The sequence below is a fragment of the Ascidia mentula genome, chromosome 2 (assembly GCF_947561715.1).
Source record: "Ascidia mentula chromosome 2, kaAscMent1.1, whole genome shotgun sequence".
NCBI classification, from domain to species: domain Eukaryota; kingdom Metazoa; phylum Chordata; class Ascidiacea; order Phlebobranchia; family Ascidiidae; genus Ascidia; species Ascidia mentula.
In genome coordinates, this window is record NC_138567.1 from 10845894 (window position 1) to 10870090 (window position 24197).

At 39.4% G+C, this 24197-nt stretch overlaps 4 protein-coding genes across 4 annotated transcripts; all 4 read left to right on the forward strand.

Moving 5' to 3' along the window:
• Nucleotides 1-576: 576 nt before the first annotated feature.
• LOC145889358 (threonine synthase-like 2) lies at nucleotides 577-6228 on the forward strand. Its single transcript, XM_082980302.1, has 11 exons — nucleotides 577-694; nucleotides 3498-3608; nucleotides 3665-3859; nucleotides 4160-4312; nucleotides 4368-4489; nucleotides 4549-4645; nucleotides 4728-4873; nucleotides 4940-5065; nucleotides 5124-5254; nucleotides 5311-5448; nucleotides 5555-6228. The coding sequence occupies exons 1-11, from the start codon at nucleotides 583-585 to the stop codon at nucleotides 5646-5648; spliced, it is 1425 nt and encodes a 474-aa protein (XP_082836428.1). The 5' UTR covers nucleotides 577-582; the 3' UTR covers nucleotides 5649-6228.
• Nucleotides 6229-7414: 1186 nt separating this feature from the next.
• LOC145888328 (threonine synthase-like 2) lies at nucleotides 7415-10863 on the forward strand. Its single transcript, XM_082979046.1, has 11 exons — nucleotides 7415-7726; nucleotides 7813-7923; nucleotides 7980-8174; nucleotides 8476-8628; nucleotides 8684-8805; nucleotides 8865-8961; nucleotides 9021-9166; nucleotides 9234-9359; nucleotides 9417-9547; nucleotides 9604-9741; nucleotides 9855-10863. Exons 1-11 carry the CDS (start codon nucleotides 7615-7617, stop codon nucleotides 9946-9948), a joined length of 1425 nt encoding a protein of 474 aa, XP_082835172.1. The 5' UTR covers nucleotides 7415-7614; the 3' UTR covers nucleotides 9949-10863.
• LOC145888329 (sorbitol dehydrogenase-like) lies at nucleotides 10648-13307 on the forward strand. Its single transcript, XM_082979048.1, has 8 exons — nucleotides 10648-10863; nucleotides 11176-11209; nucleotides 11295-11459; nucleotides 11518-11674; nucleotides 11954-12138; nucleotides 12236-12414; nucleotides 12475-12599; nucleotides 12840-13307. The coding sequence occupies exons 1-8, from the start codon at nucleotides 10789-10791 to the stop codon at nucleotides 13000-13002; spliced, it is 1083 nt and encodes a 360-aa protein (XP_082835174.1). The 5' UTR covers nucleotides 10648-10788; the 3' UTR covers nucleotides 13003-13307.
• Nucleotides 13308-15579: 2272 nt separating this feature from the next.
• Nucleotides 15580-24155, forward strand: LOC145890554 (uncharacterized). The gene is made up of 17 exons (XM_082981661.1): nucleotides 15580-16266; nucleotides 16518-16615; nucleotides 18121-18249; nucleotides 18643-18684; nucleotides 18767-18905; nucleotides 19164-19243; nucleotides 19445-20794; nucleotides 21023-21213; nucleotides 21376-21475; nucleotides 21541-21624; nucleotides 21743-21889; nucleotides 22042-22179; nucleotides 22568-22642; nucleotides 22709-22783; nucleotides 22852-23001; nucleotides 23076-23168; nucleotides 23325-24155. The coding sequence occupies exons 1-17, from the start codon at nucleotides 15666-15668 to the stop codon at nucleotides 23484-23486; spliced, it is 3654 nt and encodes a 1217-aa protein (XP_082837787.1). The 5' UTR covers nucleotides 15580-15665; the 3' UTR covers nucleotides 23487-24155.
• The last annotated feature ends 42 nt before the right edge of the window (nucleotides 24156-24197 follow it).

Consider the following 24197-nt stretch of genomic DNA (forward strand, 5'->3'; position numbering starts at 1 on the left):
GGAAACGACGCAAATTCCCTTTCGTGTCGGTTTCTTGTTGTCACAGCACTAAATTTTAAACACTGTAATTACGAACCCTTTTACTGAAAGCAGCACATTTTTGTTTCACTTAGTCCATTGTAAATTTAGTAATTATGAAGTACAGAACAAATCTATTACGCAACAATGCCGATTCCTACCATAAAGCTACAACAATTGCTGCGCTGCGTAACAATCCACGAGACACTTGTGTTTGTCATGATTGTGACAGTGATAAAGCAGGTTGGTTGAAACTAGCTTAACGCATAGTATAATGTTGTGTTTCTGACAATAATTTTTAACTTAACAAAATACAGGGGTGACAATACATGCGTTGTCACCCCTGTTTGTTTGTGAGAGGTGACATGTCACCCCTAAATCGACGCCTTTGCCCTCGAACTAAGCCTACCTAAATTTGGGGTGTAAATTATCACAAAAAGGGAATATTTGGAATTAGAACGGGAAACCACCTAACGCGTTTCCTGCGATAACTCTCTGACGTCATTGTTCGCATATGTTACATTTGCAACTTTGCATCAAGTCTGTCTATATCAAACAGTAAATATGAAGTTTCGTAGCACTCGCGGGGACCCACAATTAATAAGTTTTGAAGAAATGTTGGTGACGGCGTACGGTCGCGATGGAGGACTGCTTATGCCTGAACATATACCTGAAAGTAAGAATTCAGTATTTTTTTTTGGTTAAACTGTAGGACCTATATGGGTATTAGATAGGAGAAATCCTGTGTTCAAGGCCCTCGGCTGTAATGCATCTAGCGACTGTTCCGCTTGTTTCCCAATGACCGTTGATGGGTCTTGTGACTTACATAGGGACCTGGAATTCTACAAAGTTGAAAAAAAAAAATTGCTCCTGGATGAGACTGTACAGAGCAAGGACTTTTTGGGCCTCCTGGAAGATCATATGACCAACAGGGGGGTATACCCAGCCCTTGGGGGAGGGCATTGACACTTTTTCAACAACTAAATTTGATGCCATCGCATAGAGAAGAGTTGGAACTTACAAAAAAATGCAAATGAGTGGGTAGTTGAACGATTCATTTTTCTGCAAAATCCAGTTCCATTTTTGGTTGCTCTTTTAACCAAAATATTGAGTAACCAGGGGGGCAAATGGCCCTAGGGGGGTGGCTAAACCATTTTTTCGGAGACTAATTTTGATCAAAATTTGTAGATATGAAATGGATCTTTCATAAAATCACAAATGATTGGACACTTAAACGATTCATTTTGCCACAAACACAGCCTGATTTTTTTGCTCCATTTTCAACATAAATTTCAGCAGCACCCACCAGCAAGTTACTACCTAATTGGAATAGCTCAAAACCACACTAAAACTGCCCCAAACACCTTAAAATTCGCCATGACAACAGCACGCACATGTGCGCTCATTCAACCGTAAATTTAACTTAATTGCGTCACTGCTTTGCTTGGTGATGCATGACTTTGCATTGTGACACAGGTCTACACGGTGGGCATTTCCCAGCACCAAAACTAATTTTCATAGAAATACCAATATGCGTCCTTCAATAGAAGGTCAATGGACCAGATTCCCAATTGGCCTAAGCCGCAAAGTATATGGGACATTCACCTATCACAATGTGAAGTTTCACACCTGGTTGATCATCGATCCCAGAGTTATGGCTGTTTTTGCCAACACCCCCTAAACAACACAAAATGGCCTTATCAGCAGGGCTACAAGCAGTACAGCTAATAGGCAGAAAATGATGCCACCGACCTTAAGCGGTTCACATAAATTACACCGAAACATCATGCACCAGTCATGGCAACACCCATTTGTATGCACACATGCTCAATGACACAACAAAAGTTTCAATTAATCAATATTCGAGGCTAATTAGTCACATGCATAATGGCAAGAAATCATGGCTATCTCCAAAGCATGAAAATGACATGAAAAAAGTGCTGTTAAGTGGCCCACAAGACCTTGCAAAGTGTTTTGTATTGAAATTTAATGGCCCAAACACAATTAGGAACTACTGTACATGTCAACAAGTGCAGTACATACAGGAAATACATTGTTGGTTGCGGCAGTTTCAGCAGTGGGTTTATTGGAATCCTTTCGTCTGAAGTATCACCCACCGGCATTGGACCACTTCTTTCTGTGGCAATAAATACAGTACTTAGGCCACAAAATAATTATATTTCATGTATTATGACTAAACAAGATGAAAAAGCCTTTAATTCAAGATTTTGCAAAATAGGTCAACAAAAGAATGGATGCTGTGAAAGACAGCACATGCAACAAATGCCATGACGAATGAACAATACATTGCAAAAACTATGTGTTATAAATGACTCAAAATGTGTTGCGGAATGACAATAGAGGAAATGCATGCATTTTAAGCTATATTTCAAGTTGTTTGAAAGCTGAAAGTCATGCAACAGACCCCATACTTTATGTACATTAGGGCATTGAAAAAATTCATTTTTGTCACTAGGTGGCGACTGATGACTGGAGCTGGTTTAAAATCCTCCTATGATGTTTAACTTACATAAATAAACATATTTCAGTGTAAATTTAATGTCTATTTCACCATTTAAAAAATTTGACATTTCGCCTTAAGGACCTATATGGGTATTAGATAGGAGAAATCCTGTGTTCAAGGCCCTCGGCTGTAATGCATCTAGCGACTGTTCCGCTTGTTTCCCAATGACCGTTGATGGGTCTTGTGACTTACATAGGGACCTGGAATTCTACAAAGTTGAAAAAAAAAAATTGCTCCTGGATGAGACTGTACAGAGCAAGGACTTTTTGGGCCTCCTGGAAGATCATATGACCAACAGGGGGGTATACCCAGCCCTTGGGGGAGGGCATTGACACTTTTTCAACAACTAAATTTGATGCCATCGCATAGAGAAGAGTTGGAACTTACAAAAAAATGCAAATGAGTGGGTAGTTGAACGATTCATTTTTCTGCAAAATCCAGTTCCATTTTTGGTTGCTCTTTTAACCAAAATATTGAGTAACCAGGGGGGCAAATGGCCCTAGGGGGGTGGCTAAACCATTTTTTCGGAGACTAATTTTGATCAAAATTTGTAGATATGAAATGGATCTTTCATAAAATCACAAATGATTGGACACTTAAACGATTCATTTTGCCACAAACACAGCCTGATTTTTTTGCTCCATTTTCAACATAAATTTCAGCAGCACCCACCAGCAAGTTACTACCTAATTGGAATAGCTCAAAACCACACTAAAACTGCCCCAAACACCTTAAAATTCGCCATGACAACAGCACGCACATGTGCGCTCATTCAACCGTAAATTTAACTTAATTGCGTCACTGCTTTGCTTGGTGATGCATGACTTTGCATTGTGACACAGGTCTACACGGTGGGCATTTCCCAGCACCAAAACTAATTTTCATAGAAATACCAATATGCGTCCTTCAGTTAGTATATCAAAAATTGTCCTCACAGACAAGTTTTTAATTGCAGTTTCTATACCTACCTTGAGGAACTGGAAAACTCTTTCTTACAACGAAATTGTTAAAAAGATTCTTTCATTGTTTATATCTGAAGAAGAAATATCCCTGCATGAACAATCAAGTTGGTGAAAATAGGCATGTTTTAAAGTTCAGCTTAATTACAGACTATTTAAACAGACCTAGTGGATAAGGCTTTCCGAAAGTTTGATATAAATGAAGTGGTGAGGCTGTCTTCCATATCAGATCGTACTCAGGTAATGGAACTCTGGCATGGAGAGTCTATGGCCTTTAAAGACCTTGCCATGTCATGTCTAGCAGAATTCCTGGGATATTTTTTGGAGAAACAGCAGACATTTTTCACTGCACTTGTTGGTTTGTACATGCAAGATATTTATTGTGAGGTTGCATTTTGTTCATGTGTTTCCAAAATGCATATTGCGGTCATTACCATTATCATGATTTGGTCACTATTATCAATATTTTACACAACTGGGCATCTACTATCACAAAGGTTAGGTTTAAATATTAGTAACATTTGAAATAGTGGTAAAATAGCATACTTTATTGGCCATAATATGCATTTTAACAACACCCCTTTATTCTGTTCCACTTCTAATTTAACAAAAAAAGGTGTCAAAGCTCAGCAGTAAACTTGTGATCTATTTTTTGCAGTTACTTCTGGGGATACTGGTGCCAGTGCAGCCCTCAGCATTTGTGGAAACCCCTACATTGACGTTATTGTTCTTTATCCTGATGCATGTGTCAGTGACATTCAAGCACAAATGATGACATCTATTCCTCATGAAAATGTCCATGTCTACGCTGGTAAGCGAAGGTTCGCTTACTGTATAAAGTTTGCACTTAACTTTGCATTATTTAGTGGAAGGGGACATGTATGAATGTGATAGTCTGTTGCTAGACATTTTCGAGGATAAACAATTTGTGACCAAGAATTCTTTGGGAACTATGAATTCAATGAATTGCTGTCGCATCTTGGTGCAAGTTAGAAACACTTATTTCAATCAAACATTTCACAAAGGCAAATCAAGTCCTATTTTTAGATGGCCCATCATGTGTATGCCTACTTGCAAGCAGCTGATAATGTTGGAGATACGGTTGACATTGTCATTCCCACAGGAGGTGCTGGAAATATAGCTTGTGAGTAAAAAGATGTTGAAGTAAAAGTACAAGAATGATAGTCTATATTTTGCTTTGTGGAGAATAACATTTCTGCTTTTAGCATGTTATCTTGCTCAGCAATGTGGAGTACCAATTAAAGCCCATGCCATTACTAACTCTAATGAATGCTTTCATCACTTTGTGACGGGAAATAAAGCCAAACTTTTTGATGTTGTAAACACTATGGCTCCTGCCATGGACATATCGGTACAGTAATTGGATGGTTTTGACCTTCAGCAAGTTGTAATTCCAGGTGTTACTTGTTTTTTTCAGTTTCCACTTAATTTTGAAAGAATTATATGGTTTGCATCTAATCAATCAGGAGAGATTGTATCAAATGCAATTAAAACTTTTCTTCAAGGGGAAGAGTTGAATTTACCTGCAGCCGTCCATCAAAATGTTGGTGTTATTGTCACCAGCTATTTGAAAATTCCTCAAGATGTAATTTTTTTCCAAGGTCACAAAATACATCAAGTCATCAACAGTTGATGAGGAAAGCATTATAACAGCTATGAAACGATGTTATTTGGAGTTTGGTTATCCTGTTTGCCCTCACACTGCAGTGGCCCTGTCTTATGTATTTTCAAAGTACGCACAGCATGTTGCGATTAGAAAGCCTTTTTGTTATTTCCATCTGTTTTTAGAAAACTGGAAGAAGATTGCAATAAAATAGTCGTCATGGCAACAGCAAGTCCAGCTAAATTCCCTGAAATGATGAAGAGAGCTGGTTTGAAGGAAATTTTTTCAGAAAAAGTTGATAAAATAAGAAATCAGAAAAAGAGGTAGCTGGACTAAATAACTACATACATAGACATGTAAAAACCAAAATTGTATGCAAGTTTTTGTTTTCACTTTGATTTGCGTATTTCAACACTATGTATTTTAAAGGCTAATCAAGCTGGAAAAAGGTAGCAATTGGGTTGATTGTATTCAAAACCAGATTACAAGCATTACATCAAAGCACAGCAATCAGAACTTTTAAATCTACAGGAATTTGTGTGCCATTGTTTTAAAGTTTTATGGTATTTAAGGTTGCAAAACCCCAGGATTATCCCTGGCAGGTCCGAAATTTTATTGTTTAGATCTCTGTTAGAATTTTAGAAATGACAAAAATGCCCAATTGTCAGAGGTTATAAATTTTGAACATCTTTTCTGGATGTATATTTGAAACTGTCCACGATGAATTAATTCTTATAATTTTTTTGGATGCCCATAGTGTCCCAAATATTTTTTTCCCATTTTTCCGGAGTGAACATTGAACATATGCAACGCATGCAATCAAAATTTAAAAACGTATAGCCTTTCTCAGTGTACTTTATCGTTCTACTTTAACCAACATTCGTACATAACGCACTAATTACTAATTGCACAGTGTTGGAGTCTTATGAGTTCTGATTTTTGTGCCACACAACTGTAAAGTTTTCCTACCTCACCGACAAACCGTTGAATCCGAACAAACAGTTTATTATCAGTGTTACATCTTGTTTGCCAGTAATTGCTGATTTCTATGGATGCACATTTTTTCTCTACATTAATGAGTGGTGCAATCTCATACGCTCTGTGACGTAATAATAAGAGATCAAGTTTCAAGTGATAACGCAGCGTGGTTTTGTCCTTTTGTGTCTGACAACTGTGCAATACAGTGCCGGTCCAGGGTTACATAGCTTAAGGCTATGCAGAGGAGATTCCTAATGAGAAATAGACCAAAGACGTTGTGTGGTATCTCTCACATCATCCTGTCACAAATCCGAACAAGCCAGGAAAGGTGCGGGTGGTTTTCGACTGCGCCTTCGCTGAATGAAGCTCTACTTCAGGGCCCGGACCTGACCAACTCGTTGGTTGGTGTCCTTTCAAGATTCCGGATGGGACAGGTGGCCGACGTGGAAGCCATGTTTTATCAGATACGCGTACAACCGACTGATTGCGATGCACTTCGATTCCTGTGGTGGCCGGGAGGCGATATGTCAAAGAAGCCCACGGCACACCGGATGCTGGTCCACCTGCTCGGGGCAGCTTCCTCTCCCTCATGAGCGAGCTTTTGCCTGAAGCAGACTGCTGAAGATTTGCGAAACGAGTTTCCAAGTGAGGTCGCCGAGGCTATAAAGAAGAATTTCTACGTCGACGACTGTCTGAAGTCTGTATCAACTGAAGCAGACTCTCGCACCTGAGAGAAAATAATCTTGGTCAGCTTCGCAACACCGGAATATTCCGCAGACCAAAGCCTTATGATTCTTTGTTATCTACGTTTGTTTTATGACAAACACCTAAAAATTAGTCTATATAATTGATATAATTGTTTTGGAGGTTTTAAAAACACGCAAAAACATTTCGTCAGTCGTGTCGCCCGAAACATAGGAAACGACGCCAATTCCCTTTCGTGTCAGTTTCTTTGTCACAACACTAAATTGTAAACACTGTAATTACGAACCCTTTTACTGAAAGCGGCACATTTTTGTTTCGCTTAGTCCATTGCAAATTTAGTAATTATGAAGTACAGAACAAATCTATTACGCAACAATGCCGATTCTTACCATAAAGCTACAACAATTGCTGCGCTGCGTAACAATCCACGAGACACTTGTGTTTGTCATGATTGTGACAGTGATAATTCAGGTCGGTTGAAACTAGCTTAACGCATAGTATAATTCATGTGGTTTTTCTGACAATAATTTTTAACTTAATCGAAATACAGGGGTGACAATACATGCGTTGTCACCCCTGATTGTTTGTGAGGGTTGACATGTCACCCCAGTCACCCCTAAATCGAAGCCTTTGCCCTGAAACTGAACTCACCTAAATTTTGGGTGTAAATTATCACAAAAAAGGAATATTTGGAATTAGAACGGGAAACCACCTAACGCGTTTCCTGCGATAACTCTCTGACGTCATTGTTCGCATATGTTACATTTGCAACTTTGCATCAAGTCTGTTTATATCAAGCAGCAAATATGAAGTTTCGTAGCACTCGCGGGGACCCACAATTAATAAGTTTTGAAGAAATGTTGGTGACCGCGTACGGTCGCGATGGAGGACTGCTTATGCCTGAACATATACCTGAAAGTAAGAATTAAGTATTTTTTTTTCTTCTGGTTAAACTGTAGTTAGTATATCAAAAATTGTCCTCACAGACAAGTTTTAAATTGCAGTTTCTATAACTACCTTGAGGAACTGGAAAACTCTTTCTTACAACGAAATTGTTAAAAAGATTCTTTCATTGTTTATATCTGAAGAAGAAATATCCCTGCATGAACAATCAAGTTGGTGAAAATAGGCATATTTTAAAGTTCAGCTTAATTACAGACTATTTAAACAGACCTAGTGGATAAGGCTTTCCGAAAGTTTGATATAAATGAAGTGGTGAGGCTGTCTTCCATATCAGATCGTACTCAGGTAATGGAACTCTGGCATGGAGAGTCAATGACCTTTAAAGACATTGCCATGTCATGTCTAACAGAATTCCTGGGATATTTTTTGGAAAAACGACAGACATTTTTCACTGCACTTGTTGGTTTGTACATGCAAGATATTTAATGTGAGGTTGCATTTTGTTCTTGTGTTTCTAAAATGCATATTATGATCATTACCATTATCGTGATTTGGTCACTATTATCAATATTTTACACAACTGGGCATCTACTATCACAATGGTAAGGTTTAGATATTAGTAACATTAGTAATAGTGGTAAAAAACATACTCAATTAGCCATAATATGCGTTTTAACAACACCCCTTTATTCTGCTCCACTTCTAATTTAACAAAAAAAAAGGTGTCAAAACTCAGCAATAAACTTGTGATCTATTTTTTACAGTTACTTCTGGGGATACTGGTGCCAGTGCAGCCCTCAGCATTTGTGGAAGCCCCAACATTGACGTTATTGTTCTTTATCCCGATGCATGTGTCAGTGACATTCAAGCACAAATGATGACATCTATTCCTCATGAAAATGTCCATGTCTATGCCGGTAAGCGAAGGTTCACAGACTGTATAATGTTTGCATTTAACTTTACATTATTTAGTGAAAGGGGACATGTATGAATGTGATAGTCTGATGCTAGACATTTTCGAGGATAAACAATTTGTGACCAAGAATTCTTTGGGAACTATGAATTCAATGAATTGCTGTCGCATCTTGGTGCAAGTTAGAAGCACCAATTTCAATCAAACATTTCACAAAGGCAAATCAAGTCCTATTTTTAGATGGCCCATCATGTGTATGCCTACTTGCAAGCAGCTGATAGTGTTGGAGATACGGTTGACATTGTCATTCCCACGGGAGGTGCTGGAAATATAGCTTGTGAGTAAAAAGATGTTGAAGTAAAAGTACAAGAGTGATCATCTATATTTTGCTTTTAGCATGTTATCTGGCTCAGCAATGTGGAGTACCAATTAAAGCCCATGCCATTACTAACTCTAATGAATGCTTTCATCACTTTGTGACTGGAAATAAAGCCAAACTTTTTGATGTTGTAAACACTATGGCTCCTTCCATGGACGTATCGGTACAGTAATTGGATGGTTTTGACCTTTAAGGGGTTGTAATGCCAGGTGTTATTTGTTATTATTCAGTTTCCATTTAATTTTGAAAGAGTTATATGGCTTGCATCTAATCAATCAGGAGAGATCGTATCAAATGCAACTAAAACTTTCCATCAAGGGGAAGAGTTAAATTTACCTGCAGCCGTCCATCAAAATGTTGGTGTTATTGTCACCAGCTGTTTGAAAATTCCTTGAGATGCAATTTTTTTTAAGGTCACAAAATACATGAAGTCATCAACAGTTGATGAGGAAAGCATTATAACAGCTATGAAACGATGTTATTTGGAGTGTGGTTATCCTGTTTGCCCTCACACTGCAGTGGCCCTGTCTTATGTATTTTCAAAGTACGCACAGCATGTTGCGATTAGAAAGCCTTTTTGTTATTTCCATCTGTTTTTAGAAAACTGGAAGAAGATTGCAATAAAATAGTCGTCATGGCAACAGCAAGTCCAGCTAAATTCCCTGAAATGATGAAGAGAGCTGGTTTGAAGGAAATTTTTTCAGAAAAAGTTAATAAAATAAAAAGCCAGAAACAAAGGTAGTTGGACTAAATAACTACATACATAGACATGTAAATTTTCCTAACCAAAAATATATGCAAGTTTTTGTTTTCACTTTAATTTATGTATTTCAACACTATGTATTTTAAAGGCTAATCAAGCTGGAAAAAGGTAGCAATTGGGTTGATTGTATTCAAAACAAGATTACAAGCATTACATCAAAGCACAGCAATCAGAAATTTTAAATCTACAGGGATTTGTGTGCCATTGTTTTAAAGTTTTATGGTATTTAAGGTTGCAAAACCCCAGGATTATCCCTGGCAGGTCTGAAATTTTATTGTTTAGATCTTTTATGGATTTAACCGACGCACCTGACTATTTATAGATGGATTATCGGAAGCTTATTGGTTGGTTTAGTCACGTGCCGTTATACATTACTTGGGTTAATATAATACGAGAACAAAGGTGTAGTGTGACATAAGCACAGGAGAACATTTTATGAAGTAAACAGGTTGTTAAATGAATCACTTTACTCGAGAACATTCGATGGATAAATTATTTGGGTCACATTACGGGATTATGCAATACTTGTGCAAAGCTGCACGCAAAACATTAAGCTATACAAGCACTGGTTTCTGTGACGTATATTACACAACAGCTAATTTAGCGTAAAATTTACACACGAGATAGACGAGAATAAAAGTTTTTCATCAGCATTGGACATTCTTCAGAACTTGAGACATCTTCTTAAACAAGGAGGTATGACAATTAAGTACATTGCGAATTGGCGGTAGCCTATATATTGCAAATTGAATTCCGGTTTCTTTGCAAGGCAAAAACAAGGCACTACTTTCTGCATTCAATCGGTGAAGAAACACGCCGCAAAATGCTCGAATCGTGTATTCGCGGTTGAACGGTTGGATAGCTCAGAGGCTTGAGTTACAAACTGCGTTTTTCTTCAATTGTGCCTGGTTTGATTTCAGCAGCTTGCATTGTGCAAAACACACTTGCGTGCATCTGTAGGTTAGGCTACTTGTTAAATAGATATTAGTAGTGCGTAAACTGTGCATTCACTATCTTATACAATGACCAAGAGTAACAATTTGTCGGTTGTGGTTCAAAAGCGACCTGACGGGAAAACGCCGTTTGATTTGGTGCTTGTAAGTATTAACTTAAACTGGGAAACAAACTTTCATTTCATTTCAACGTGATGTTTGTATTTGACCCAAGATGCTTGCGCAGCTAAGTACCTGGAATATACTAGCATACTTTAGGCTTAATTTGATCAGTTTTGAAGTATTTTTCTTTTATTTTAGCTCATTAGGTATATTATGATGATTGCTGTATTAAAGGACAATTAAAAGTGTGAATGGTTTTCTCTATAATTCACGCGATATTACTCAAACTGCGGTTTTGTGGTGCTACTTTTTTCATACTGGCTACCATACTCAGTTAAGTTTTTGCTTTTGCAGAAAGAAGGTCCAATTGCCGAACCACGGGAGGATGGTAAAGATATATTTGCTTCTTTCACTGCGAAATCATAATTGTACATGTTCTGCTGTAACTTTTCTATATCACTTTATTGTCGCAGAGGTTTTGCTGCAAATGAATTCCGTGGGGATTTGTGGAAGTGACGTATCCGTCTGGCAAAAAGGTCAACTCGCAGGTTACACTGTCAAGGAATCGGTTGTACCAGGTCACGAGTCATCGGGAAGAGTATTGAGATGTGGAACAAATGTGAAACATCTCAAACCGGGTAATGTCCAATGTCTTTACTAATACGCAATTGGTTTACGTGAATTTTGTCTATATAGGGGACAGGGTGGCTATTGAACCAGGCTACCCGTTAAGACAAGACGAGTTCGCCAAAGTTGGTCGCTACAATCTAAGCGATCAGTATTTTTGTTCATTACCTCCAGACAATGGTAGTTTGCAGCGATATTTCACCTATAAGGCTGATTACTGCTACAAGTACGAAATTCCGTCTTTACAAATGACATGTAACGTTTGATTCTTGCTTCCACGCATGTAAATTAACAAGAATTGTTCTTGGCATACACTTTACGAGAGTTTTTTTATTGTAATGTTTGTCTACCATCAGGTGATGGGACTTCCTCAGGGTTGTGTAGCAACATTATAACATCAAGCGCATAAACACTAAAACGTAAGAAAAACGTAAAGAAAACACAGAAAAACACAAGAAATAAACGTGTAATGTGTTAGCCTATATCTCACTTCGGTGGCTTACAGACTTCCAGACAACGTCAGCTTTGAAGAAGGAGCGTTGGTAGAACCACTGTCAGTTGCCATACATGCTTGTAGACGCGCGGAAGTCAAACTTGGTCACATCGTTCTGATTTGCGGCTCTGGGCCAATCGGCCTTCTTTCGTTGATCGTGGCTAAAGCAATGGGAGCATCGAAAGTGGTTGTTACAGGTAGTGCACAGAAAAAACTTAATTACTAAAACAAACTGTCCATGGTAACCATTGCTTTTAACTCCATTTGCAAACTGACTCGTTTTACTTATTATAGATTTTCTTAAGAATCGGCTGGAAGTGGCGAAGTCTCTTGGTGCGGATTTTGTTCACAAAATCGCGAAAGGAGAAACAGCAAAAGAAACTGCTGCAAAAGTCGGGGATATTCTTGGTTCAATGCCGGACCGAACAATTGAGTGCACTGGTGCCGAGTCGGCAATTCAAACGGGAATTTACGTAATTCATAAGCATAGTCCTTGTGTTGGTGAGCTGTGTACACAACTACATATTTTTCAGGCAACAAAATCCGGTGGATGTCTCATGCTTGTTGGAATCGGGCCATCGGAGACAGTGAGCATTCCTATCGTCAATGCTGCAGTACGTGAAGTGGATATTAAGGGAATGTTCAAGTACTGCAACACGTAAGCAGTTTACTAATTATCGTCTTTTTAACTTCACAATTTAAAGTCAAATCTGTTTAGTTTCGGTTAAAACTAACGCCAAGCAGATGAACAACAACAATGATAAACCAAATTACACGCGCTCCGACAAAACAGGGTTATCAGTGCACTGGTTCCATTATATTAAAAAGGATTAATGTATTTGTGTCGCCCAAAAATGATTCCTAGCAATTAACGACAAAGGGAATTTTTTCATTTCAGTTGGCCTACAGCAATAGAAATGTTATCATCTGGTCAAATTAACGTGAAGCCACTTGTTACACATCGATTTCCTTTGGAAAAGGCTGCTGATGCGTTCAACATGAACCTAAGTGGAAAGGGAATCAAAATTATCATCAAATGTGATCCTGCCGATCAAGATTAAATACAAAGAAATTCTTTGACATGGATTTGTTTTGTGGTAAATTCCATGCATGTATAGTTATTTTTAACTGTTATTGAAACAACCCGAACATTTACCCAGGGGTTGTTTTATTGACTTCTTCCGATGCTTCTTTTTGGCTTCTTAATAAGTGTAGATGTCTCTTTTTTTTCAAAAACGATAACGACTATACCAGTATGCAAAGTTTTGTTCAATTTACATCGTAACAGTTCTCTGTTTGTTGTCGTGTTTGCTGTACCAATGACTTGAAATACTGTACAGACATGTGTGTATATAAATGTTACCTGTGTAAATTCTGAATCGTATTTTATGGTCGTCACTAGTGGGAGCTACATACGCGCTAAATCACACACTTCGCTGGTGCTCAAAGGTCTGGCATGAAACGTTGGTTGCCCCTTCTCTGCAAGGAAAAAATGTATTGTAAAAAACAAACATGACAAACCTGTGTGTAAACTGGGCCGAAAAACGTGCGGATATACACATATATAATGGAATTGTATCAAAATATAGCTTAAGGGCCAGGATAATTCACGCAAAATAAGAAACAGGAAAGTGGGTAACGCCTGTGTACAATCTCAGAAAACCATTCAATAAACGTTTGAGTAATCTCAAAAGCCAAACCGCGTCGCCGATTGTAACGAGTACGCATACGTGGCTCAATGCGTTTGAACGAATGACTTAGCCAATAAATCATAGTGGAACAGCCGAGGTAAAGTACACACGGGCCGGTCGGCAAACTTGCTCCAACTTGTACTGCCGCAGCGCCACATCAACTTGCTGTTGTTCGCCTTATACTAACACCCGAGCTTTGTGCCCGGAGCCCGGTGTATATTTACTCTAGAGGCCGCACGTAATTCGCGACCATTGCCCGACATAGTATTGCCCACTCGAAATCTTAGTTTAGCGGCAATTGTTGTCGCTCAAGGGCGCTCGGCTGAAGCGAAGAGTGCCAGTAATAGCGCCGCAAACGAAAGTCCGCGCGAGTTTTGGCTTTGTTTACCGGCGATCCGATAAACTTTTGCGGTATCTATGCTGGGAGATGTTATCGCTCGCCTGGGTATGAGATCTCCCATGTGGTTTTCAGGGCGCACTTGAGATTATTCCTGTTGGTCGGCCGGTGTTTACGGGGCGGAGACTAAACCTGAATGCTTGAGTAAACGAGCGAGTTCTAAAGTGTGCAATATTACGGTTTGTGGTTTTGCGCAATGTGTCCGAGAAGCCAAGCGTTAAGTGTGCGAAAATAAGCGCAAAACGTCGGTTTTCACGTACTACGTACTAACCAGCGGAAGTCTATGCAAACACGGCTATTGTACACTTAGGCCCTTTCCGTCAAGGTGTATAAAAAGGCAAAAATGTGATTCTTGTGGATAAATCATATCAATAGCCAGGACATAGTGACGACGTAGTTGTGAAAGTAACGGAAACTTACACAGAGGCTTTGATTTCGTCATGCTGAACGAAAGACGTTCAATCACAGTCGCAACAGCAAATAAGGTGGGCGTTATACATAGACCGGTCTGGAGTATACAACAAGGACATACGTAATTTCTGATAGCAGCTGACAGCGGCGACACGTCACAGCTGGATTTTTTGCAGTTGGTAATTTCTGTCGCGACCGAGGCCCACTCAGTGGTATGCTGATGCACAAGCTTCAACATTGCCGCAGGCCCCAAGGCACATAGCTCGTTTACCATCAAGCGTTTTTTCAGCTTTATTGCGCGTCGCTTGCCTAGTGTGAGGTCGTTATTTGTGTTGGTTCGGCATGGGGAAGTTTTCGATCAGGATCAGCTATTTTGTATTCATGTTATACAAAACAGAAAGGTGAAGTTTTTAGATTCTGGTTCCCAAACCATGTTACGCGTTGCAAGAGCCGGTGTTGTTATTCTTATGCTAATGTTAAATTTGGTAAATGAACAAACATTTGCATTGTCACAGCAAAAAGTGTCTTCAGAAAGATAAGAGTTTCCTGCAAACCCACACACGTGGATCTAAACATATGGCATGTTATTTTACTATATTAGTTACATTTGCTTTCCACTGGATGATTTTTAATTTAACGTCTGATCATCAAATAAGCCATGCAAGGTATCCACGGTAAAAAAGCTTCGCGAAGTCGTTAAAGTGCCGCCGTATAGCTTGGCTTGTGAAAGAAACAGATCAATATGAAGCCTAAGTTGTTGGGCCATTACGAGTGAATCAATTTTTATTGAACTATAAACTCGTTTACACAGTGCTTTAGTATGTTCACGTAGAGGTCTCGGAGACCGTGTTCCGTCCAAACTCTCCTTGAGCAGTTTCTCTTGATAGTGACATGGATAATCGCGTAGTTTTTGACAAGCGCGGTTTGATTAGTTAGTTATGCATTAAGCTGGCGAAGTTCATCGTGCAAAGGTACACACCAGACGGAGTGTATTTAGTGGTTGGGTATTAGGTATATTTACGACCTTAGGGTATTTATTAACGATAACAAAGGTTACGCTATATGCTAGAACATGTATAGAAAACCTCTCCACTCCCAAATTCACTGGATCTTGTAATGTTTTACGTTTTAACAGAAATCGGTTCTATTTATATTGCGTGCCGTGTAACATTAAGTGTTGATACAGCAAACGTGTTTTTCTAAATCAATCTCACTTGAGGTAAACATGGCGTCAGCTGTCACGGTCTCGCCAGCCCCGTACTACAAACTTAACCTGGCCGTCGTCGACGGGAACAGAGGAGGAAGCCAGGCAAGCGCAAGCAGCTTCAGGGATGACGTAAGCAGCAGAGAAGAGGACATCGCTTCCGAGATACGCGCCAAATCTCCAGCCAGACGGTCTTGGTTAGATGACGCCACTGCTAACTCGTTGGAACGTCACAGCAACCGCAAGAAACTTGGTCGCAACAGCCCAAGATCCGTGTCTTGCGGCCCACACACCCTGCCGAGAAGCTCAAAGCTCTCAAATCCCAGCTTCGATGGGTCGAACTACGATAAACTGTCGTCAGGTCGTTCCACGCCGAGTCCCGGGAGTGTAATCTCCTCTTGTGACAACATCAATCTGGCACTCAACAACTCCCTGCGTCCCGAGTCCCGAAATGGAAAACAATGTGGTTCGGAGCGCTCAGTATCACCTTTCAACAATCATCCAATCGAGGCCCAAAGACGGCCTTCTCCTGCACAGAGGCATACTGCAACCGACGGAGATTTAAGAAACCGTTCTTATTCCCCATCCCTACTTGCAGCTGTGAGAGAAAACGATAATCAAGGTAAACGTCCATGTTCAATTCCTTCACGATTTGTTGCACTTATTTACATTCCTCATTATGAATCGTTCAGAAAATACCAATATGTAATACGACAGGCAGTATGACAGTCTCCAAAAGAACTTTATGATTGTCATGTGCCTGGTAAATCCGACAGTATTATGTATAAGGCGAGAAGTATTTGTGTACATGTTTAAGCTTAACTAAAGTCTGTCGTTACACAAAACAAACGATTCTGCAATTTGCATTTTCAGGCGAGACGCAAAACAACGAACCTTTGTCTGTATGTAGTTTTATGGAGGATGAGGAAGATGTGAAATTAACGAGAGAATTGGTTGAAGCTATGCGGGAGGTTGGTGTTGAAAAAGTTTTTTATCTGTGGATCGTGTAAAAAGACGCACTCGGAAAGTTTGTAGTTGCTGACCAATCAAACTTGAATAATTCAGGAAGTTGTGACCGCAACATCGTGCACACTTAAATAACATCGCGCACACTTAAATATTTGCAAAACGCATGGAGAACCAATTTAGAGAATATACAACAAATTTATATGGCCGATACCTTCCTAATTCCTCTCTCAGCATGTTTTCAAATGGGTTGTGGTTTTAATTTTCTTGAGGTAAACCAATATTACATCAGTTCCAAATATTGTACAACGTTTTTACCCGCTAACCGCACGTCCTAATGGCTTCCAGCTACACCTAAACCCCTATGATCGATGTGTTTACGAAAGTTTCTTATTGCCCGAAGCCACACCTGATCCTGTGCACGTTCGTCACGTAGGCACAATTTCAGATCATATCCAAAACGGGGAAAACTTGAAATCCGATCGGTAACTTTTCGTAACTCGTGAAAACGAAAACATGCGATCTGGGTCAAATTTTAAGGTTGCAAGTTAGAAAAAACAATGACGTCAACAGCCTCAATGGCTTGTAGTCGTTTAAAAAACCGTTGTTTTTTTATATATAAGTTGCTATATACTTCTAAACAAAACAGAAATAACCATTGCGTAAGCGTGGTTAATTTCAATAACGCTGATTTTGTTTGGTTTCCCAAAATGGTTTTGTTTCATATTGCCTGTATATTTTAGTCATTATTTTTTTTATATTTTTTGCTACTTCCGAACCTTAATAATGATGAAATCCATATCTATTAAATCGAGATTGTTGGAATTGTGATATCATTGTGTGGAAATATTATCGCACCAAACACATAGTATCGAGTCACAGGCGCGAATTTTCAACATTCCGATCGCACGACTTATACGCCCCGGGCTACGCCAAACACGAATTTTGCTTAGCTTCTTTGAGAAACGCTCACCTCCACCCGTCTAAGCCTCTTACGCTAAACCGCCTTACACTGTCTCGATAGACTATGTATAAAAGAGGTGAAGAGTGTGTGTTTGTTGCAATGCACGGATGTGATTTCTCCTTATAAGGTCAAAACAAGGAGTTTTGGAGTATATTAGAATTGTTGATTTATCTGATTTAAATGTCAACCACATGCCTATGACGTACAATAAAAACCCGAGGTCACATGCCAAGGAGATCACGTGGGGTTATCCCGTGCACGTAACTCTAACATTACGTCAGGTTCCATGGAAATAACTCACATACGTCCATCAATAAATCCACAGTTCAAAGCCCCTTTTGTATTAATTGAGTGTATGTTGTTATCTAAAATTTTAAAAATGTATCGAATAAATAACCCCGCCTTTGCGAATTGATCAACTAGGGTCGAAAATAAACAGCACTGATGCTTCCGCGCGTTGACAAGTTGTTAAACCGTTTACAACATCCAAAACGTCACAAAGCTATCGCCGTCGTGTTTATGGTCATGGTGTGTTTATTCTGACAGTTGAAAGATATCGCCGAAGTTTCGCGAGTGATCGATGAAGTGGACGACGAGGAGTGGCTGCAAATGTTCATCGAGGAGCTCGATCTGCACCTCAATGACCTTATTCGTATGGACATCGCCAGACAAATTGTAAAAATATGACATAAAGTGATTGAATACGGTTGCAATTACCTAATGTACCTATAATTTTTGAAAACTAGAAGTGTATATTGGAAAAAATATTAGTTTCGTTATTAAGATTTTTTCACATCCGACGGCGGTAGAGCGCTCCATAAATTTGTATTTTGCTGTAAAAATAAAAATAAATTCTTCATTTTCTATCTGCTCAAAAGAAACATTAGTTTAAGAGTTTAATTTAAATTTAAAAAAGTAGTTGTAGAGTTTAATCTAGAAAGAGAAAAAATGTGTGAAACTTAAAGGTAATTGCATAAGGTTAGGTTAGGGTAGTACATGTCCAAAATTATAGTATACGATGAAATACACACTAAATCGGAATGTAATTCAACCCTATATTCGTTTTAGAGGCACGAAGAGGGCGTAGAATGTGACCCTGAAGAAGAGAAGGTGAGCCAAGGGCACATTTTGTCCGTTTCAATTTATTTACGATATTACTTCGCGATTAACGCTTCCATTTATCGACGTAAAGGAACTGCAGAGGATCGAAAGGAATGAGAAGGCCACTTTGCTGTCGGTAGCGCTTGACCTCATACGGTATCTCAAGGATCGATCGACTTATGCCTTACACCGGCGATCGTTTCTTGATCCGGATCAACAGGAAGAGAACGGTAAGGGGAAATTATTTATGTTACTTTATTGAACAATGCCTATTTTCACATATTTTGCACATTCTACTTAAGTTACCTATGATTGAAATGTTTGTTGTAATGTTTTCTTCCCTTTATTCGTCGCATAAGTTCAACCAAAGGTTATATTTAGTTGGAATTGCACATTTATCACTACAAATTGGGTATTTTATATGCTGTTTGTATCATAATAGCAACAAACTGAGTTAACTTACGTCTCATAAACCTTTGTATATGCAGGTGAACGTTCCTACGGCACGCTGGGTCGACTCCAAGCACTCGCATCTAAAAAACCAAACGACCCAACTTGCATGAATAAGGTATAGGCTTTGAAAGTCAATAAAACTTTAAACCTGTCAACAAAGTGTCATAAACACAAATTTTCATGTTCTGGAAAGCCAAATTTGCCTTTGCAAGAGGACAGAACTGTTTTTAATTTATGCCTATCAATTTGTATAGGCGGCAAGATACAAGCTAGATGTGTGGTTTTAACTATATTTATCAGCTTTTTGTCATTACAGTGGCAGAGAAGACTTTCGAATCTAGCCGGCACACTCGACAAGTATTTGCAGCGCCTAGAATCCGTCACAGTTTTTGAAATCAACGTTCAAAGTGTAGATCTTGAATTGGTGCCTGCGGAGTCGAAATCGCATTTAACCGAAAAGGACGGCGACATGCAATTTCACGGAACTGACGAGACTGACAACGCCACAGAAATGAACCCGCACCACGTATCCAGCGCTCACCAGAATGGTCTAAAACCAAGTACTCCGAAAGCCAAGGCGCGCAAACTCGGTAAAATGAGCACATCTACCCCAAAACCCAAAAGCGGTTCCACAACACCAAATCACGTTGATCAGATGAGGGCCATGTTTGACAGCACGCCGGTCGACGGAAAGTCGAAGGTTTTTCTGCCGAGGAAGAAATCGTCCAGTGGCGACAGCGGTTACGAGGAGAAGCTCCTTAGTCACAGAACAGCGTCAAGCGGATCCGAAAACGACCCACAGGAGGGGAAAAGATGCGTCTATGAGCCAATACAGGTTAAGAGCATTAAGAGAACACCGAAAGATCAGGAAAATCGATTTGTCCCAGAGAATAATCCAGAAATTAAGTTCATATACGTTAACAATGTTGAACCCACAGTTAAACCAAGACAATACGGACTGGTGGTGAAGCCTGTGGCAGTGAGTCGAAAATCTTGCCCAGGGGCACCTGAAAAGAAAACACAAAAACAAGAAACAAACAGTGAAGGGAGAGGAAGAAAACCAACACGAAGCATCAGCAAAACAACTGTGGAGGCACCGAAAGATGCCAGCATCCATCACGTGTCGGGTTACTGTCGTTTGCCGTCCACGAATCGACACAATCGGGGTGGAAGCCTTGATCGAAGGACGTGGAGGAACGAATGGAAAAGTACTGTGAGTGGGAAGACGCGTGATGATTCGACCTTGGCTTCCGATGCCGAAGTTCACGTTTCAGGGTACTGCCGATTGCCTAAATACTGCCGCAGCCTTAGCGGACCAGAACCGGATCAAACCGGTTTGAAAGAACGACAAGTGTCGGAATTTAAAATGACCATTGGCTCAAACAAGCCTTCTGTCTCAGTTGCACAACAGATCGAGCCAAAAAGTCAACCGCACAAGCCTGTTAAGCAGATGGAAAGACCTGTTATTGACTCTGTGCTCGAACAAGACCTGTCGACAAATTCAGCTTGCCGAAACACTCCTCACAAGTCATTCGCATCTTATTTTGGCCAGGAAAAGAGCGAAGCAAACAAGACACCTAAAAAGGTCGTGACGTCGTCAGCTCAATGCAGCATAATTTCGAATGAAAATGTTCAGAAGGCAGATCGTGAAATTGAAAAGCTGAAGGTAGGTTAATGATATGTTCAATAGTTACTGTCGCAGTACGTGAAGATAAATACTGTTATTTTGCTTCTGCTGTGCATCAAAGCAGCGACATTTTTACGTTTTCTCGTGCTCGTGGGCGGTTTGACTTTCAAAAATTTGCATTCAGAACAGATGGTGCCCGTATAACAATATTATAACTGGGTATATATGAATTTACATGAAGCTTTTAACATAAACTTTGTCATACAGAAAAGATCCGATCTTCTGCAACGAGGTTTAACAGAAGCGCGAGAGGAGCGAGATGAAAAAGATCGAAGGATCGCTGTTCTAGAATCCCGGGTACAGCGCCTCAAGAAGAATATGGAGCAGGGCCGAACAGAACAAGGATCTGTCCAGGAGCAGCTCGCCCATCTTAGAAGGTTGCTAAACCAAGAAAGGAGGTTAGGAAAAACTACACAGTTTATGTTGCGTGCCAACCCCCGTGCAATTAAATCTCGATAAAGAATGGAAATGTTTTGACAACGGTTTTAAAATACTTTATTTAAGCTTTTGTGTAAATAAGGTGTGGGCATGATGATGTTTAAACTAACTTTAATTCAAAGAGATGCACAGCTTCAAATTACGGAGCTGGAAGAAAAGCTGAAATTACTGGAAAGAAAGGTTTCTCGCGAAAGAGAAAAGATTTTGGACCTCAAAAATAAGGTACAAAAATATACAATATTCTTTTGCCTTCAGTGTCGAGTCAAATTACAAATTTCTTTATACAGATCGAGCAAATGCAGACTGAAAATATTTCGTTACGAAAGAAGTGCGAAGATTTGACTCGAGACAAGAGTGACCTAGAGTTGCAGGTATAAAAATACAAGTTAGGCGCTAGCGTGGTATAAAGTGTCCCTCATCAACTAGCCCTGTTTAGTTCGCACTTTTCTTAAATATTTAACTACAAAAGTCATATATGTTTCGTTTCAGCTCCATGAAGCTACAATGGCGCTGCTTCGTGAAAAGCGTCAAAGCAAGAAGTTGCAAAATGAAAACCTTCGGTTGGAAGAGGAATTAAGTAAAGCAAACGAGTCTCTGAACGAAGCAAAGGAAAACAAAACCAAACTGGCAGACCAGGTACGAAGTATTCACTGTAAAAACATTTTCAATTCGCAGGTGTTCACGAATGTCCAGTTTAGACGTTTATAAATGTCATATGTGTAATATGGACGCCCATCAACGCTTACCAGTGTGGTATGTTATTTTTAACGTTGTGAGTTTATTCTCAGGTGAACGAACTCATTCAAAGCTCAGAGGCGATAGTGGAGGAGGTTGTAGTTGAGCAGGAAGAAATTGAAATAATGGAGCAAGGGTTGGAAGACAGCGTTACTGAACTTCAGGAGGAAAACTTCAGACTGGCTCAAGAGGTATATATAGAAATGCTACCGGCGTCACAAAATAAGCGCTGCTCAATTTCATTCCGAATTGAATAAAATCATAATTATATCAGTAACTCGATTTTGGTGATAATAACGTCGGCATGATGACTTTTTGAAAGACGCAAAGCAATAATTTGATCTTTTTTAGCCATGTGGTTCGTTTCAAAACGTCATTTTTATTGCGGCATATATATCTAAATATACACATTTCCCAAAAAAATAAGCACATTTAAATGAGAAAACTATACCCATTTGTATTTTTTAAAACACTAAAAATTAACACAAATCTCAGCAAAGGTATGGCAACCCTCGTTACGTATTGCTGTCTGCCGAACAAAAACTTATAAACTTAAAAATTGTTTAATTTGTTTTACAGAATCAGGATCTCCGGGAAAGCCTGGGAAAGGAGCAAGATCTCTCTGCTGCCACCTCCGATTGCTTCAGACAACAAGTAATATTTTTGACATTCGGTTTAAAGTTTTTTCAGCATTGTGTTAATTTTCCAACTGAATTATAGGTTGAGTTCCTAAGCAACGAAGTTAGCATGCAGAAAGAGGCGGCGAGAGCGCAGAAGGATCAATACGAAACTGAGGTAGAAAAGAAGCATATTTTTTCAGCCTTACAACGCTTGAAACTTCCTTGTAAAATTTCTGTCAACAGATCCAGAGACTCCTGAAATCAAAAGAAGGCCAAGTAAGTTCCACATCTTCCGCTTCTCACACAGAAAGTACGACTTTGATAAGTCAAATCGAGTACGAGCACACCATCACCCGCACCTTGTACATCGAAAACGAAAGGCTAAGAAAAGAGGTACAGGTGTTATTGCTTCCCTGTGGCAAACTGTTTGGTGCTTGTTTTGCAAACCAATTTTTATTATTCCATAGAGAGATGAATTGTTGGACAAAATGGTTCAAATTCAGGAAACTGACGGCAAACAGTCAGAAACTGCTGAGTTTGGATGCCAGTATGACGACACGGTAAATAAAACGTCAGATTTTTATAAAAATCGATATATATATGTAAAATTATAACTGCACACATATATGTAGTACATGTTACGGAAAAAATATAAATTATCTGTAAATCTTTCCTTCTTTCATTCAATCTGACATAACATTGTGTGCATCTATCAGTCATACACGAGAATGCGGGCATTCGACTTCTACGCACAAGAAGCGCATCGTGATGCGAAGAAGCTTGTTGACCGAGGCCGGCAACTGCAGGAAGAAGGGTTGCGACAGTCCATGCGCACGCAGCGCTTTCAAGTCGAACTACGACGCAAACAGATCACGTGAGTGTGACGTTAATTCACCCGGATAAAAACGTCGATATTCGGATGAGTTTTTGGTGGGTTGATGACGAAGTCCTCTCTGTTTGGACGAATGTATAAAATGAAGTATTGCGCCTTCGAAAGATGTAGAATTTGCAAAAGCTCGCATCTACTTATATTTAGCCCCGATGGAATAAAAGTTAAACAACCATAATTCCTTTTTTATTTTCTTGTTCGTTGTGTATTCGTGAATTATAAATAAATTTTTGTTTTTTTTCTGTTGGTCTTGCCGGTTTGTTGTATATTATGCTCTTTACTGTCTCGACTTTTTGCGGAAATATGTGAACATCTGATTTATGATATGTGGTTTCAGTTAAAGGTGTGCGCTTTCTGAGTTAATGTTGATATTTTTTGTTGGTCTGGTACAGATCCACCGTCAGTATTACTGCATTCATCCAGTTCAGTTCCTTCTTGTGAATATTTTTGTATCCAATTTGCTGTTTCCGTATATCCTTGAAACAAATGTTCCGCTACATTTTGCTTTTGACGTGGTGCTGCAAGATGTTTTTATTTGAATCGTGCGCGAAACGTACAGTGATGGTTATATCTCTACAAAATGCATAAAATTGTAGATTGTGAAATCGTTCTTGCGTGAACACAAATCGACATGCAGCGGGCGCAAATTAAAAGAATTACAAAACTAAAAATGTCCATCTCTGTAGTGCTTCAACAAAGA

What these genes read in the sequence shown, in the direction of transcription:
- LOC145889358 (XM_082980302.1), top strand. Translation starts at nt 583, where the DNA reads ATGAAGTTTCGTAGCACTCGCGGGGACCCACAATTAATAAGTTTTGAA. An exon ending in GCCTGAACATATACCTGAAA is followed by an intron (nt 695 to 3,497) that starts GTAAGAATTCAG and finishes TTTTAATTGCAG; the next exon opens with TTTCTATACCTACCTTGAGG. An exon ending in GCTGTCGCATCTTGGTGCAA is followed by an intron (nt 4,490 to 4,548) that starts GTTAGAAACACT and finishes TCCTATTTTTAG; the next exon opens with ATGGCCCATCATGTGTATGC.
- LOC145888328 (XM_082979046.1), top strand. Translation starts at nt 7,615, where the DNA reads ATGAAGTTTCGTAGCACTCGCGGGGACCCACAATTAATAAGTTTTGAA. An exon ending in AGGTGCTGGAAATATAGCTT is followed by an intron (nt 8,962 to 9,020) that starts GTGAGTAAAAAG and finishes TTTTGCTTTTAG; the next exon opens with CATGTTATCTGGCTCAGCAA. An exon ending in CTGTCTTATGTATTTTCAAA is followed by an intron (nt 9,548 to 9,603) that starts GTACGCACAGCA and finishes ATCTGTTTTTAG; the next exon opens with AAAACTGGAAGAAGATTGCA.
- LOC145888329 (XM_082979048.1), top strand. Translation starts at nt 10,789, where the DNA reads ATGACCAAGAGTAACAATTTGTCGGTTGTGGTTCAAAAGCGACCTGAC. An exon ending in TGTGAAACATCTCAAACCGG is followed by an intron (nt 11,460 to 11,517) that starts GTAATGTCCAAT and finishes TTGTCTATATAG; the next exon opens with GGGACAGGGTGGCTATTGAA. An exon ending in CAATTCAAACGGGAATTTAC is followed by an intron (nt 12,415 to 12,474) that starts GTAATTCATAAG and finishes CATATTTTTCAG; the next exon opens with GCAACAAAATCCGGTGGATG.
- LOC145890554 (XM_082981661.1), top strand. Translation starts at nt 15,666, where the DNA reads ATGGCGTCAGCTGTCACGGTCTCGCCAGCCCCGTACTACAAACTTAAC. An exon ending in AAACCAAACTGGCAGACCAG is followed by an intron (nt 21,890 to 22,041) that starts GTACGAAGTATT and finishes GTTTATTCTCAG; the next exon opens with GTGAACGAACTCATTCAAAG. An exon ending in GATGCCAGTATGACGACACG is followed by an intron (nt 23,169 to 23,324) that starts GTAAATAAAACG and finishes TGCATCTATCAG; the next exon opens with TCATACACGAGAATGCGGGC.